At 45.6% G+C, this 17399-nt stretch overlaps 1 protein-coding gene across 1 annotated transcript in view; it reads right to left on the minus strand.

Moving 5' to 3' along the window:
* Nucleotides 1-17399, minus strand: part of LOC309553890 (zinc metalloproteinase-disintegrin-like VAP1) — a 118429-nt gene that overhangs the window by 83037 nt on the left and 17993 nt on the right. Inside the window, exons 3-6 of the mRNA XM_082255376.1 lie at nucleotides 8477-8553; nucleotides 8239-8317; nucleotides 5275-5351; nucleotides 4850-5027 (exon numbers count right to left, since the gene is read on the minus strand). Coding sequence (XP_082111502.1) covers nucleotides 4850-5027; nucleotides 5275-5351; nucleotides 8239-8317; nucleotides 8477-8553 — 411 coding nt within the window. The remainder of the gene's footprint in view (nucleotides 1-4849; nucleotides 5028-5274; nucleotides 5352-8238; nucleotides 8318-8476; nucleotides 8554-17399) is intronic.

The following is a 17399-nucleotide window of genomic DNA, read 5'->3' on the forward strand; positions in this document are numbered from 1 at the left end:
GAATATGGCTCCGCTATTTTCACACCTTGCCGGTTTTGTAGCAAGCGTTTTTTTGGGCATTTTTTGGGGGTCTTTGGAGGCAGGCATAACATCAGAACTTCTGTGTAGGGGTATGTATACACACACACATGTATGTATTTGTACACATACACATATATAGGTGTGAAAGTAGCAGAAACCTATGCTTGCGCTAATGAAATTATTAACACCCATATGGCTTCTCTGCTACAACACCTATATGTGTGTATGTGTATAAATACATATAAGTGTGTGTGTATATATACCCCTATACAGAAGTTCAGATGTTTTGCCTGCCTCCAAAGACGCCCAAAAAATGCCCAAAAAAACGCCAGCTACAAAAACGCCCAGGTGTGTTTTTGCAGCAGGCGTTTTTTTTGGGCATTTTTTTGGGGTCTTTGGAGGCAGGCAAAACATCTGAACTTCTGTATAGGGGTATATATACACACACGCTTATATGTATTTATACACATACACACATATAGGTGTTATAGCAGAGAAGCCATATGGGTGTTAATTATTTCATTAGCGCAAGCATAGGTTTCTGCTATTTTCACACCTATATGTGTGTATGTGTATATATACATACATGTGTGTGTGTATATATACCCCTACACAGAAGTTCTGATGTTATGCCTGCCTCCAAAGACGGCAAAAAAATGCCCAAAAAAACGCCAGCTACAAAAACGCCCAGGTGTGTTTTTGCAGCAGGCTTTTTTTGGGGCCTTTGGAGGCAGGCAAAACATCTGAACTTCTGTATAGGGGTATATATACACACACACACTTATATGTATTTATACACATACACACATATAGGTGTGATAGCAGAGAAGCCATATGGGTGTTAACTATTTAATTAGCGCAAGCATAGGTTTCTGCTACTTTCACACCTATATATGTGTATGTGTATATATACATACATGTGTGTGTGTATATATACCCCTACACAGAAGTTCAGATGTCATGCCTGACTCCAAACATGTCCTCAAAAAAGCCCTATAAACGCCTGCAGCAAAAAGCAGGGTGACAGGGGCGAAGTCATATCCCTGTTCTAAAAGTGCCCTAAGAGAGACGATCTTTTCTCTATAGCGGTCACCCTGACATGGAAGGGTTTTGTCACCCTGCCATAGCAGTCAGAGTCAGTTAACCCTACACTACACTACGGTCCCCTTACACTTAACACTTTCCCTACAGAAACTAGATTATTAAATCTAACTATAGTGGAAAATAGTACCCTAACTACACTAGATATCCCTTTCCTCACACTAATATTTGCTAAATGACACTTTGAAGCAGAAGTAACAGAACTGCTTCCACTCTCTTCCACGTTCCTGTATTACAATGCTAGGAATTTGGCGGGGGCTATCTTATATACTGGGGGGCGTATTCACTTATGATTGGCCTCTGGACCCCCTAGTCACTCCAATCACATTCCTAGCATTCTCCTGCCCCCTCAATTGGCTTTTACTGATGGTTCTGGTCCAATCACGGGCTTTTAAAGCCCATTTCCTGTCCCATTGCATTTTGGTCGGTTCTGGTTGCCGAATTCTGAACTTTTTCAGCAAAAAGTTCCGAATTTGGCCGAACCTCGAACAGTCAATGTTCGGGTCGAACCGATGGTCGACCCCAACCATTCGATCATCCCTACTTAAGACCCATCTCATTGCTCCCATTCACCTCTAAACTTTTAGAAAGCTTAGTCTACAACCGTCTTAGCGCCTACCTCTTTAAAAATAATCTTCTTGACCCCTTACAGTCTGTCTTTCCCTCGCAACACTCCACAGAAACTGCCTTACTAAAACTTAGTAACGATTTACTGCCTGCTAAAACCAATGGCCACTACTACATACTCCTACTACTTGACCTCTCTGTTGATACTGTTGACCACCAACTCTTTCTCAATAAACTCAGTTCCCCTGACCTCCTAGATTCTGCTCCATCCTGGTTCTCCTCCTGCCTATCACAGTGCTCCTTCAGTGTTACCTACAACTCTGTCTCCTCCTCTTCATTTCCTCTTTCTGTAAGGGTCCCCCAAGGCTCTGTTCTTTGACCTCTACGCTGATGACACCCAAATCTCTCTGTCTACTCCTCACCTCACTCCTTCAGTCTCCTCTTGCAATACTAACTTACTAACTGACATATCAGCGTTGCTGCTGCATCACTTCCTTAAACTAAATCTCTTTAAAACTGAGCTGATAATATTCCCTTCTGCCCATGCCCCCCTCCATGACTTTTCCATCAAGGTCAATAATGCAACCATCAATCTCTCCCCTTACTCCAGGGTACTAGGTGTAATCCTAGACTCTGACCTGTCCTTTCAGCCCCAAATCCAATGATTGTCTTCATTGACTTCACCTCCATAACATCTCTAAAATTCGCCTCTTTTTACCTAATGAAACCACCAAGCCACTCATTTACTCCTTTGTTATCTCGCTCCTCATAAGCCTACCTCTCTATAGAATAATCCCTCTTCAGTCTATCATGAATGCTGCTGCTAGACTCATCTACCTTAACAACCGCTCAGTGTCTGCCACCCCTCTCTGCCAAACCCTACACTGGCTTCCGATTACCCAGCGAAATAAATTCAAAATACTAACAACAACATACAATGGCATTCATAACTCCGCCCCGAGCTACATCACCAATCTTGTCTCCAAATATCACTCAAACCGTCCTCTCTGCTCCTCTCAAGATGTTCTGTTCTCAAGCTCCTTTATCTCCTCCTCACAAGCTCATCTCCAGGACTTCTCCAGAGCCTCTCCCATCCGCTTGAACTCTCTACCTCACTCTGTCTGGCTATCTCCAACTCTGGCTTGCTTCAGGCGATCCCTGAAAACTCATTTCTTCAGAGAAGCCTATCACACCTCCAACTAATCTTTCATTACATCCATTAGCTTATTCCCTACAGTTGCAACCTTCTGTACCACTTGCCCCACCCTTTTACATTATAAGCTCTTTTGAGCAGTGCCCTCTTAACCACCTTGTATTTTATTGTATTGTAACTGTACTGTCACCCTTTTATATTGTAAATCGCTGCGTAAACTGTTGGCACTATATAAATCCTGTATAATAATAATAACCCTTGCTCCAATTTCATATGGATTGTGGCCTGGAGGGGGTATGGAGCCCATTTACAGCCATGCCATGAGGGGCTATCTTATGCAGTCTATGCAGATATTATAAATTCTGTGGATAAAAAAAAAAAAAAAAAAAAAGATAAATCCTTTCTTTTCACTAAATCACAATCACAACATAACTATAACATGACTGTCTGTTTGGTGATATATGAACTAGGGAGGGAGAAAATTATTACTGTGAAAAAAAAATATGTAATAAAAAAGTATTGTGAAGTACAACAAAGTGTTAACACAATGGTCAATGTAAAGTTGACAGCCATCCTAAACAGCAATCAGACAAAAAATGTTCACAATATATTCCCCTGGGATTGAGTACATCCATCAGGTGGCTTTTGATGTCATCCTACTATCACCATAAATGTTGGGTGCCTGGGTTAGCTGGGGGCACATTACCCAGTTGAATACCCTAGACTTAACCTGGATTTCCAACCTTGACTCCCTGTTGCTTGTCTTTCCTCATCCCTTTGCAACATATAGTATATCAAAGACTTCTTCCATCACCTACTCACTTCTGCAACCTCTACATCTTTTCTCTCTTTGCTCTGTACCCCAAAGCACAAATTTGATTTAATACAATTTGTTTTGGCATTTCTCCTGAGGTATTTACCAGCCTATTTGACTTGCAAACAGATGGCAACCTCATTTGATAGTAAACAGTTACCACATCTTGCTCAAGAGCTTTAGGGGTTGAACATTTTAAAGCCTTCCATAGACAGATTGAAATTTGGCCTGTTCAGCAGAAAACCAGCCAAATTTCGATCCTTCTATGGGCAGGCTGGTTGTACTGAAGTCGATCCATGGATCATTCTTTTTTTCACCTGATCACTGCTGCTGGTTATAGCTCTGGGCAGTGATTACTATATTCTGCCAAAGGGGAAAGCTCCCTGCCGCTGCGAGAGGGATTCCCCCATCAACACTGAGTGTGTTGATGGAGGATTCAAGCTATTTTCTTTCCTTCAACTCATGGTTGAAAGAAAGAAATGTGCCTAATGTATGGCCTGACTAACATTCCAAATGGAAAACGAGATAACAGTGTATTGAAAGTACTAACATCTAGCAGACTCTCCAGGTGAAAATAAAAGGACAAAAAGAAAACTAATGCACCCCCCTAATCTGATTCTAGAAAACTGTGATTTATTAAATTTTTTAAAAATACTTTTAAATATGATTGGACCTTCATGTATAGCATTAACAGAGCCATCAATAGGTTTGCAGAAGGATTTTTTTTTACAGTTTGTTTCTATACTGACAGACACATAGACAAGAAAATGAATAATCGAAGGCAGTAAAGAGTGGAGCAGTTTAGTACATAGCATTATGTAATATTTATACAGGGTAGCTTGGACCAGTTTTGGTAGACAAATAAGCTGAAGGCAAGATAAAAATTGTAGTTGCGTGTAAATAATCTATGAATCTGCCACTGCCATCTCATAGCACCCTACATGCCATTTTTCAAAGATGACATTACAGTGTGGTACTGCGTTTGTCCTATTTGTTGTGTACTTTTCCATATGCAGGCATAGAAATGCAAACAGCAGCTAGACCCAACTGTGGCCAGGAGGACTAACAGCAGACAGACGTAGAGGAAAGTACTCTACAGCCACCAAATAGAGTTCAGTTTTTCTAGTCTAGTGAATGAAAGATGCATTCTGTTATTGGGTTTACCTTATGAATATAGAGCATATGTGTCCTACCTCAGCATTGCTTGTGGAAAAAGATATCCTGGTCATTATGGAATCGTTGTACATGGTATTGTCCACACCACAGGTTTTGGGAGCCTCCTGTGCCTGATAAGTATATAACGCATGTGCGCCACTCTCTGTTTTCAAAGGTTCAATCAATAGCTGCTGTTCTTGTGTCTTGATAAAACCACTAAAGTAGAAAACAAAATGTTATAACTTACAAAGCTGATAACTTTATAACCATACATTTCTACATTTGAGAGGTTTTGTCCCAACTTCAAAGGAGCATATCTTGAGGAATGCAGGTGTATCACGTCGAAACATGGTAAAATGCAGGCATGTATATGCCATTTTCCAATGTTGTTAGGAGATATAATATTCTAATGACAATACTTGCATCATAGCTTCCCTTATTGTTTCTTTTTTCTATATCTTACCTTAACCCATGGCACACACTAAGGCTGACTTGTGAGTTGGTGTCATTCTTCACATGACCCTGGTAATAGCAGTGATCCTGCAAAAGAAATGTGTTATGTTGTCTTTAAGCCAGAAGCACAGAGCCAAACAACTTTGAGTTAAAAAATGTATGCAGCACTTTGGCACCCCTATTATGAATACACATATTTCCTATATTTTATTTTATATCCCTCTGATAGATATCTGCTTATGTTACTACACTTATCGTTCTCCACCCTATTCCTCTCAGCCCTCACTCACCATGTGTGCGACGTGTTCCGCCTTGCCCGGCTGCCTGTGCGCCCTCAGCTCCCGGGTGGGACAAGCAGGGTCATTCCCATCTCCAATGCCATGTACTACCTGAGCTGCTGTGTAAGTTTGGGAATTTAGGGGTCCGGTCTTCCCTTCCCCCCTTTCTCCCCCCCCCCTTTTTTTATTTTTGTATATATCATCATTGTGCCAATTTCCTTATCTATATATATATATGTTTTTATAGATTTACATTATACATCCACTCCTGATGAAGTGGTGATTTGGGGCCACGAAATGCGTTGAGTCTTGGATGTTTCAATATATCAAACTATTCTACTACTAGTTGAAATTTGAGTTCATTGATGTTGTAACTATATCCAACTACTGTAGATAATAGGAGTAAGCAATGAAACACCCACTCAACCCAGCGCTAAAAAACAAGGGCGCGAGCACGCATCCATTAGCTGTCACACAGAGTCGGTGTTCCGGAGCTCGGGTTCCCTTGGCTATTAGAGGTAGCGGTGAGTGACCGGCACACGACAGACAACTTATATATTTTACATGCTACTATCAAGTCGCATTTTTGTGAGTGTATTTACATGGGGGATTGGGAATTTTAAATAAAGTGTATTTTACGGAATTACACGATTGGTCCTCCCCCTTTCTTTTCCTCTCATGTTCCGAGGATTATATTGCTGTTTATGTTACGTTGAAGTTCTTATGCAAGTATCAGCTACTGGTGAAACCGGAGATTGTTTACCTGTGATCCGTATACCACATTTGGATTCAAATCCTTCTCAAGGCGTTTTTTTTCCCAGGTTTTGGTGAGTTTTTACTACCTAGGGGGACACGTTTGGAGGTGTGGTGACGGTGGTCCATCTCGGCAGTGAACATCACTGGTGGTCTATAGGTTCTCACTCCAGGATCAAATATACCATACGAACTTTTCAACATTATACAGCTTTTGTGGTTATCACTCACTCAAAATGGACATTTGTTTGCATCCTTGAGGATCAACATTGGATGCATTATTTCTGCACATTCAACTAGGGTCTTTTTATTTAGCGCTGCTAGTGTATGTGATCCTCTTTTGGTTTTCATTATACACCTTTGCAAGTATATCCAACTACTCTACTACTATCTGGAATTTTGCCTTGCTGGTTTTTATGAATTTGGATTTGGGGACTATTTACTAGCTTTTTTACTACCATATTACCATATTTATATTTCCATTTGTTATGCTTTTTAACTGTATGTACAATAAATGTGTATTTTTCCCTGCTAGCCTTGTCATGTCTCTCACTCAAAGTCCCAACCCTCCTTCTTTTGCATTGAGTTAAAAAAGGAGTTCTGTACAGAGATGTTGAAAATACGGTGACCTGTGCACAGTAACACCTTATACACCTACCATATAAATCCAAAATCAAACATGCCACATATTGCAGCTTATCAATCATTAGATGTGGTGGCTATATTGGTTTTCTTTTTTAGACTTGTTCCCTTCTGTTTTCACCTGGTGATCCTGCCAGTAACACACCCCTGTATTAGAGTATTTCTTTCTGGATGAATGGGCACAGGGGGCACATTTCAACAGCAGCATTGCCAGTCTTGGGGGGGGGGTGTAAGATGTACTAGCAGATTTAGATACACTACCAAATTAAAGCCAAACTCCAGCTAATACTTTGTAAGCAGTTACAGCAAGCAGTTTTTTCCTTTTTTTGGGATAGAGATTTAACATAAGTCAATAAAACTGATCATTAAATGCACCCCTGCTAGTGTAAAATGGTTCGTCTCATCCCAATAACTGATACATCTGCAAGAGAGCTTGTTCTTTTGAAAAACAGCTGACTTACTGGTCAGCTTACTGGGTAAAAAATAAAAGAAAGAAAGCCTAAAAAGAAAACTTTTGCAGCCATCACATCTAAGAATTAGTAAGCTGCAATATAGAAAATGTCTGCTTTAGGGTTTAATACTGCTTTTAAAACAAGTGATTGCTTCAATGTAAATATTAAAAGCCAAACACAGCAAGAGTTCCCTTTTTAATCCATAGTTCTAGGTTTAAAAAAAAAATAAAAAAATGAAATTTGATTTGGAAATTCTAGGGCCATGATCCCAAAGGCAACTGCTACTTCTCCTACTCCTGCTGCTAAAATACTGGTTCTGTTTCCAATCGCTATACCATTTTGACTGGAGAGAGATTGTGGAATGGTTGTGTTGGACTAAAGGGTTCCTTTATGACATTAAAAGATGAGAGTTTATATTAATATACACAGCTTCAGCCCTGATATAAATGTATATAGCTTTAAATAGGCCAACCTGTACTTTAGGTTTGTTGGTTCAAGGGTCAAGGCCACTCAAAGTTGTGAAATTGGGTTTTGCCATCTTCAAGTATGCTAAATGTTTAGAACTACAAAGGGGGGCCCCTCCATGCCTCAATGGCTTGTGTCCTGCAAAGCACAAATGTCACCCTGCTTGGGCTGTATTATACATATAACCCTTAGAATAATTCAGGAGGGGGCATGCTGCATGATAGACAAACGATCTTGGTCTAAATATGAGCGAGGAGTTTTAGGGCAGCTTCCAAGTAGGTGCTGATGTTTTTAAAAGTTTTACAAAGTCTAAAATAACCTAAAGCCCAGTTCTAGGTAGAAAAACCCTTTAAAAGTAAAACATAAAAGTATCATTCCACATACCCGCCATGCTGGACTTGTAGTGACTGGAGTACCGTCATCCAGATAATGCGTTTCTGTATAGTTGGTAGTTAGCAGGTCTCTGTATGAAATTAGAAAAAAGGCTTTATAAAATTCAGTGCAAAGCAAAAATATTTTTTCTACTGTTCAGTAATATGAAAAATCACTTACAGAAGTGGTTCACGCCTAAAAAGAGATACTTGTAGACGTGGTTGCATTTTTAAATATAGAAGATACTCACTCAGTCTTTTCCAGCTGAAGTTCTAATGGCTGTCCATTAATTTCTATCCCATAATGCACTAGGTCTGGATATTTGTTCTGTGAAGACAGAAATGGCATGAACATATGTATGACATCTTCTAGAAACCACATTAACAGTAGATTGGTGGAAAAACAATGAGGAATGTTCTCATTATTCTAACTGTAACTGTTTTAGCACCTTGTGTTTTTTTAAGAATCACACTCATATGATGTTCTGTATTTTAAGTTTTTTTTTTTTTTTTAATTGTTGTAGCAAAAGTATGCAGCTCTTCTCATGCCTGGGAAGCTGTTCCACGAGATTTTGATGTTTGTATTTGGAAATTTGTACCCATTCAGCCAAAATAATATTCATGGTTGATGACCTGAAGACCTGACTCACACTTGGAGTTCCAGTTAATCCTTCACAGTAAGGAAGTATACACATACTTTTCAATGTATACCAAACTCTGTAATTTGGAAGAGCGTCCATACTTTCCTTACAGTATAATTTCTCATTCTAAGGTGTACAAATCCTTAAAGTGCAACTAAAGGCAATTTCATTTTAGATTTAGAGTAAGAGAGGGTTATAACAGCTGCCAGGTTTTTTTTTGTGTCCTATTGGGTAGATTTCCTCTTACTTCCTTTCCCATAGACAAAGCAGTAGATGAGAGGAAATCCCTCCAAAGTGAGGGAGTCCCAGTGTGTCACCAGGGTCACCAGAACTTGTGTCCCCACTGGAAGATTTCCCCTCTATTACTGTTCCGACGACAACCCAAAATTTGTGATTTTCATCTTCTTTCACCTTCAATGATAATGGTAAGCAGGACAAATAGAGAGGGTGAATCTCCCTAACAGGGGCACAGACTGAAATACGAACTGACAGGTTTTCTAATACTTCTTGACTCTATCCAAAACTAAAAAAGTTTTTTGCCTTTAATTATACTTTAAAAAATGTTTGTGGCTCTGACTGGATTGGAGATCTGAGATAGGGGGAGATCATTTTAAATTTTGACTGTATAGCATACATACAGCATAATGACAATCATGACTGCTGCAGAGAACATGAAAATACCATTTACATTGTTCAGATAATCTGTCATCATTGAGTTTAGTTCTAGGTAGACTCTGCTCAGTTACATTACATAATGGTTTCTTGTAATTATAATCTGAAGGTAGGATTGATGGTTAATGAATTGGCACCGCATACCCAAATCATAAGTAGAAAAAAGTTTGCATGTCAATGGGTAGGACTTGGGCCAATATTAAGAACAGAAAATCAGATAAAAATATCAACCTTTACATAATATTTCATAAATTAAATACACGGATCATCCATAACATTCTGACCACCCACCTAATATTGAGTATGGCCCCCTTTTGCTAAAACAGCCCTCACCCAGTGAGGAATGGACACCAAAGTAACATCCACATGAATGGCAGGACACAAGGTTTCCCAACAGAACATTGCTCAAAGCATCACACTGTATCTGCCAACTTGCCTTGTTATACCGCATCCTGGTGCCATCTCTTCCCCAGGTAAGTGACAAACACGCACCCGGCCATCCGCATGATGTAAAGGGAAAAGTGATTCATCAGACCAGTCCACCTTCTTCCATTGCTCCGTAGTCCAGTTCTGATGTTCATGTGACCATTGTAGAAAGTTTCCCAACAGAACATTGCTCAAAGCATCACACTGCATCTGCCGATTTGCCTTCTTGCCTTCCCAAGGTTTCCCAACAGAACATTGCTCAAAGCATCACACTGCATCTGCCTACTTGACTTCTTATACCGAATCCTGGTGCCATCTCTTCCCCAGTTAAGTGACGCACATGCACCCGGTCATCCACATGATGTAAAAGGAAAAGTGATTCATCAGACCAGGCCACCTTCTTCCATTGCTCCGTAGTCCAATTCTGATGTTCATGTGACCATTGTAGAAGCTTTTGACTGTGGACATGGGTCACAAATAGGGATGATCGAACGGTTCGGGTCGACCATCGGTTCGACCCAAACATTGACTGTTCGAGGTTTGGGCGAATTCCGAACTTTTTGCTGAAAAAGTTCAGAATACGGCAACCAGAACTGACCAAAATGCAATGGGACAGGAACTGGGCTTTAAAAGGCCGTGATTGGACCAGAACCATCAGTAAAAGCCAATTGAGGGGGAAGGAGAATGCTAGGAATGTGATTGGAGTCACTAGGGGGTCCAGAGGCCAATCATTAGTGAATATGCCCCCCAGTATATAAGATAGCCACGCCAAATCTCTACCATTTTTTTTTTTTGTAAATTCAATGTTTATTGAAGGTATAGAAAGGATAAAGGTATACAAGTCAACAAAGGCAGGTAATTGAAATACAGCCGAGCATCAAGAAAACAGCATTACATGAGGCGTAAATCAGATAAACATAGCCGTATGCGAAAAATGATAATATATATCGCAGCAGTGTACGTTTCAGGATGGCCGGTCCCAGAGAGAACCACACCCCTACCGGCTTCTGTCACATGGCCGGCATACCGGAGCGTGGAGGGTACCTCATGGGGTCGCCAATCCGAGGAACCACAAGAAGGTAGTAGTGTCACGTATACCTTATAGGAACTGGGGAAATTTTCAAATAAGAAAAACAGGTAGAAGAAGGAAAGAGCAAAGATCAGGAAGCACCACATCGGAAGGGGACGACATAGGGAGGAGGGGGGGAGGGACGACATAACACACATAAAAAGGGACAAGGGGGTGAGTAAGTAGGGGAGAAGGCCATCGAGTGCGAGCAAATCAGCTATGCGACAAGGTCTCGGTATTCTGTGGTCGAGCTGAACTCATGCCAATAAAACCAACGCTTGAGGAACCCATCTCTAGTGCCCCGCTCGGCCGCCAGCAAGTCCTCCATCTCATTAATAAACGCTACTTTGCGCAACCACATCGCCACAGTAGGAGGACGGGATTGCTTCCATAGGAGAGGAATACAGCTCTTGGCTGCTGTTAGCAGTATCGGCAAAATTGACTTCCGATAAGACGCCCTTGGGAAGCTGTGATGGTGAAGGAGGAAGAGGGCTGGTTCCAGGGTGAGGGTGTGATCTGTGAATTTTTGGATAATACGGAGGACCTCCGACCAAAAATACTGTAATTTTTTGCAAGACCAAAAAATGTGGAGGAGGGATCCCACCTCCACGCCACATCGCCAGCAAAGATCAGAACAGGAGGGGAACATCCTTCGAAGTTTAACCGGGGTATAGTACCACCTGGTCAAGAGCTTATAACCCATCTCCTGGTATTTAGAGCATGTGGAGGTTTTGTAGGTGAAGAAGAGGATACGTTCGACGTGATAATCCGAAAGGGAAACACCCAAATCACGTTCCCATAGAGACATGTATGGGGGTCTGGAAGGCTGTCCGGGTGACGTCACGATACGATAAAGCAGGGAAATAGCATGGCGCACCGGAGCATCCGATGCGCACAACTCCTCAAACGGCGTGAGGCGTCTGGAAAAAGAGGTCGCCGGCGGTAGCGATTGGAGAAAATGGGCAAGTTGCACCCTCTGCCAGAACGACAGGGTGGCAAACATGGTGCTCGACAATAGGGTCTGGCGAGACATCCAACAGTCCCCGCTGAGAAAATGTCTGGCTTGGTAGACACCGTTGGCCCTCAACACACAGAAGGCCGGATCCTGTAGGCCAGGGGAAAAGTCTGGGTTTCCCACAATCGGGAGCAGAGGTGAAGGTAAAGACGTGAGAAGGCCCTCTTTACAGAGCCTGCGGCCCAGCTGCAACGTGGCCCCAACAGTCGGGTGATCCAAGACCTCCCCCGGCAGGGGAGATGACCCCCACAGGAGACATTCCGGGGGAGAGCCCCCGCCGAGCTGTTCGATCCGCACCCATTGTTTCAATGGGCCATGTAGATGCCAATCCAGAATCCTGGCCAGGTGGCATGCAGCAGAGTACATGGTGGCATCCGGGAAGGCCATTCCGCCGCTGAGCTTGGGCATGCGAAGAAGTTTCAATGCCAATCGGGGAGGGCCTCGGGTCCACAGGAATTTACGAAATGCGCCGTTCACCGTACGGAGGAAGGTCAACGGAATAACTATCGGAAGGGCCTGGAGCACATAAAGCAAACGGGGCATGACAGTCATTTTAATAATATTACAACGCCCGAACCAGGAAAACATGCCCTTCTGCCAGCCGTCCAGGTCCCTCCGGATGCGTGCAAGAAGAGGAGGAAAATTGCAGTCAAAGATGCGTTTGGGGCAGTTGGGGAGGGAGATGCCCAAGTATGTGATATGGGAGGAGCTCCACTTGAATGGAAAATCGCTTTTGAGAAGCTGAGACAAAGCGGGTGGCATCGCTACCGGGAGGGCCTCCGATTTTTGAAAGTTAATTTTGTACGAGGACAAGGCTTCAAATATGTGAAACTCCCGCATAAGATTCGGTAAGGAGATCAGCGGCTTAGTAAGGAAGAAGAGGAGATCATCCGCATAGGCCGCCACCTTAGGGGCGAGCGACGTTGAAAGTGGTAGGCCCGTGACATCGGGACTGGCCCTGACGGAACGCAGAAAGGGCTCGAGAGTCAGCACAAAAATCAGGGGAGAGAGAGGGCAACCCTGTCTCGTTCCGTTCCTGATCTCCAACGGGTCAGAGAGGAGACCATTAACCTTTACACAAGCAGACGGTCGCGAATAAATCGCCCGGATCCAAGCCATCATACGCTGTCCTAAGCCTACATGCTCCATGGTTTCCAGGAGGAAGTGCCAATTCACTCGATCGAACGCCTTTTCGGCGTCCGTCGAAAGAAGCAGCATAGGGGTCCCCCGTGAACAAGCCAGGTGAAGGAGATCGATCGCCTTTGTGGTGTTATCGCGAGCCTCCCGAGAGGGTATAAAACCCACCTGATCGTCGTGTACTAACTGCGGGAGATAGGGGGCCAGACGTGATGCCAATATTTTTGTAAAAAGCTTCAGATCAATATTGAGGAGCGAGATAGGACGATAGTTCTGGCACAGAAGAGGGTCCTTGCCTTCCTTCGCTATCACCGTGATATGTGCCCGAAGAGAGTCCAGCGGAAAGTCTGCACCCAAACCCGCCGCATTATAAGCCGCCAAGAAGTGAGGGGAGAGGACATCTTCAAAGCACTTATAGTAGGAAAGCGAATAGCCATCAGGTCCCGGGGCTTTGCCCCTCTGAGTCCCTGCCAACGCACAAGAAAGCTCGGTCGGCCGAAGCGGTTCATCCAGCTGCTCCAAGGCATCCGATGGGAGACTCGGAAGGCCCGATGCTCGAATATACTCCTGAATGCGTGTCCGAAGAGCATCCTGAGTGGAGGCCGAAGAGTCCGCGGAAAGGTTGTACAGGGAGGCATAGTAGTGGCGAAACACCTCCGCTATACGCTCCGTAGCCTGGACCTTTTGTTGGGAGGGGGAAAGTACCGCAGGGATAAACGCCTGCGCTCTCTGCTGACGAAGCGCATGTGCCAAGATCTTACCACATTTGTCCCCATGCTCGTAGAAGATACGTTTGCATTTAGTGAGGGAGGCCTTTGCTGTAAAGAGGGTCAGAGATCGCAGTTGCTCACGGAGGACCGTTAGCTCCTGCAGGGCGGCCTGAGCCAGAGATCTCTTATGAGCAGCTTCCAGCTTACCGATACGCGAAAGAAGATCCTGCATTTGGCGGATCCTTTCTCTTTTGCGGCGCGAGCCGATGTTAATCAGAATTCCCCGCATGTAGCTTTTGTGGGCCTCCCACACCATCAAGGGGGGACTATCCGGGAGGGCATTAGAGGCAAAGAACCGACCCAGTTCTAAGCGTAATTCAGACAGGGTGGACGGGTCTTGCAAGAGACTGTCATTGAGCCGCCGTTGCCATTGGTGTTGCTCTGGGGTCCTCAAGTCCAGCTCAAGGACCACCGGAGCGTGGTCCGATACCGTGATGTTGCCCAAAGAGGCCGACACCGTCCTGCTCAGCAGGGCCTGAGGTAACATGAAATAGTCGATGCGCGAGTAGGAGTCATGCGGAGGAGAATAGAAAGTGTAATCTCTATCTGTTGGATGTAGGGCCCGCCACACATCCACCAGCCGAAAAGCATGGAAGGTCTTCTTAATGCGCCGCAACGCTGCATAGGAGATGTGGGAGGCACCTCGGGAGGCATCCAGTTCTGGATCTAAGGCTAGATTAAAGTCGCCGCCCAACAGGACCTGCCCCTCCATAAAGTCATGTAATTTAGAGGACATCAGTTCAAGGAACGACACCTGGTCAGAGTTAGGCAAGTATAAGTTCGCCAAAGTGACGAGCACGGAGCCTAGACGGCCCTTGACAAATAGAGCTCGACCCGTGTCATCGCTCCATGAATCTAAAAACGACCACGGAGTCCGGCTACCAATCAAGATACTGACGCCTCTGGATTTAGATTCAGAGAAGCAACCATGGTAGACCGTGGGGAATCGTCTATTGCCCAACTTAGGAATTTTTGTAGATTTGAAATGGGTTTCCTGCAGGAAGCCGACGTGGGCTCGAAGGCGAGAGAGTTCAGTCAATACGATGGAGCGTTTTTCGGGGGTGTTGAGTCCCTTGACATTCAGCGTGACCAAGCGGACGGGATCGACTCGGGGGACGGCCATCTCCCCACAAGGGTCACGAATACACAATCAGAGAGGAGAGTCCCAGGGAGAAGAAAAAAAAAAAAAAAAAAAAAGAAAAAAAAAAAAAGGGGGGGGGGTAGGGGAGAGAGGTAAGAAAGAGGGGGGGATAGGAGGAAGGTGCAGAGAGAAGAAGAAAAAGAGAGGGTGCACAGCAGGTGCACCGAGGGCTATAACTACAGTGCTAAATGCACTGGAGAGACCGAGTCTCACTGAACCAAGAGGTTCAACCCACAGCACCCAAACGCGGGTAGGGTAGGCGGGACCGCAAGGAACACCCTACGTGGGGAACAAGGAGGGTCACTACAGAGAGAGGGAGGTGACCGCTCCCGGAACCCCTCAAAACCGGCAATGTAAAGAAAGAGAAAATAAAACATTTTCAAACAATGTAACATGTAACACTTAACAGGCATAGTGCAAAAAACTGCTTTTTGTTGAGCAGCAGCAAATAATCCAGCGAGGACGAAACCGCCCCCCCAACCGTGGTCAAAGAGAGGCATATACCATGGGAGGAAAGCAAAAAGGCCCAGGAACAAGACAGGGAAAAGGGGGGTGAGGAGCAAAAGAAGGGGGGGGAGACATGAGGGGGGGAAAAGAAGCGCCAGAGGACTGATGTAGGAAAAGGGGGGGGTAAGGGGGAATGTGGGAAGGAGAGTAGGAGGGGGGACAGAGCAGAGAGGGGGGGGGTAAAAGAGGGGAGATGAGAGAATGGTTTGGAGGCATGGACACGAACATAATATAGTACAGCAGCGGCAACATTAGTAGCAAAAAAAAAAAAAATTCAGCCCCCGGGGGGGGGGGAGGGGGATGGCGCCCCCTCCCCCCCGTTCCAGCAGCCTGTAATGAACAGTGAAAAAAACCCAAACTCATCCGCTGACGCGGGAAATCTGCTGAAGATCAACCATTGGGGGGGGGAGGGGGAGAGAAGGGAGAGGTGGGAAAGGAAGGAGGGGGGGAAGGGAAGGAGGGGGGAGAAGGGGGAGAGAAAGGAGGGGAAGAAGGGGGAAAGGGAGGAGGGACGGAAGGAAGGAGAGGGGGGGGGGGAGGGAAGGAGAAAAAAAAAAAAAAAAGGGGGGAGGGAGGAGGATGGAGGGGGAAAAAGGATGGAGGGGGGGAAGGATGGAGGGGGGGAAGGATGGAGGGAGAGGGGAAAGGAGGGAGGGGGAAGGAAGGAGGGGGGGAAGGAAGGAGGAGGAGGGGGGGAAGGAAGGAGGAGGAGGAGGGGGGGGGGAAGGAAGGAGGGGGGGGGGGAAGGAAGGAGGGGGGGGGGAAGGAAGGAGGAGGAGGGGGAGGGGGAAGGGGGGGGGAAGGAGGAGGAGGGGGAGGGAAGGAAGGGGAGGGGGAAGGAAAAAGGGGGGAAAAGAAAGAGGGGGGGATAGTTAAATGGAGCTTGACAGGTATGGGAGGTCTCTCTCCCTCCCAACCAGCCACCCAGGTGCGAGGGTCACAGCCCTCAGTTACTGACTCATCGACCCTGACATATAGCAGAGCGTAAACAGCAATTTATAGAGGAAGAAGCCCATGCGACCCAGCAGGTCCAAGCAAGTTCAGCAGCCTTCATCAACAGTGGACATCCACATACCCAGACCCACAGAGACCCATAGGGAGCCCCCACCCCCGAAGGAACCCCGCGTCCCGCGGACATCACTCACGCATCCATAGAGAAGAGGACGTGTACCCGCAGGGACGCAGGGGGACCCCAGATAAGTCAAATACTCCAGCTGATCACGCGGCAGAGTCCCGGGCACAGGGGGGGGGGGCTCCAGCGGCACAGCAGCCCTGTCTCCCGCCGGGCAAGGAGGGCCTAAAAAAAAAAAAAAAAAAAAAAAAAAAAATCAGCGGTTCCAGATGTCACAGGGCGAGTCAATCGATCCGCAGGGACATGCAAGCACAGGGACAAGCGGGCAGCAAGGCAGGGAGGGGAGACATCCCAACGGCTAGCCGAGAGGGAGGGGGGAGAAATGGATAGAACAGAACGGGGCCATAGTCAGACTCACGGTTGTAGTTTATGGCGCCCTCAAGCCTCCGGGGAGGTCACCATGGGGCCAGTGGAACTCGACCTCGAGGCTCTAAGCTGATTTCTTGGCCCAGAGGAGCGAGGCCTCGAGGGGCCGCCGCCAGGTGGACGACCGTCTCTCTCCGGGAGTCTCGCCATCCAGTCCGGTAAGGTCAGCGGTGCAATGTCCATGAACCGAAATAGAGCTGGGAGATCTGCATGTTTACGGAGGGTAAACGAGGCGCCACTTCTGCGGATGGTAAGCTGAAGGGGGAAACCCCAGCGGTAGGTGGCCTCCTGGGATCTG

Source organism: Pelophylax lessonae (genome assembly GCF_965119305.1).
Source record: "Pelophylax lessonae genome assembly, chromosome: 4".
NCBI lineage: Eukaryota > Metazoa > Chordata > Amphibia > Anura > Ranidae > Pelophylax > Pelophylax lessonae.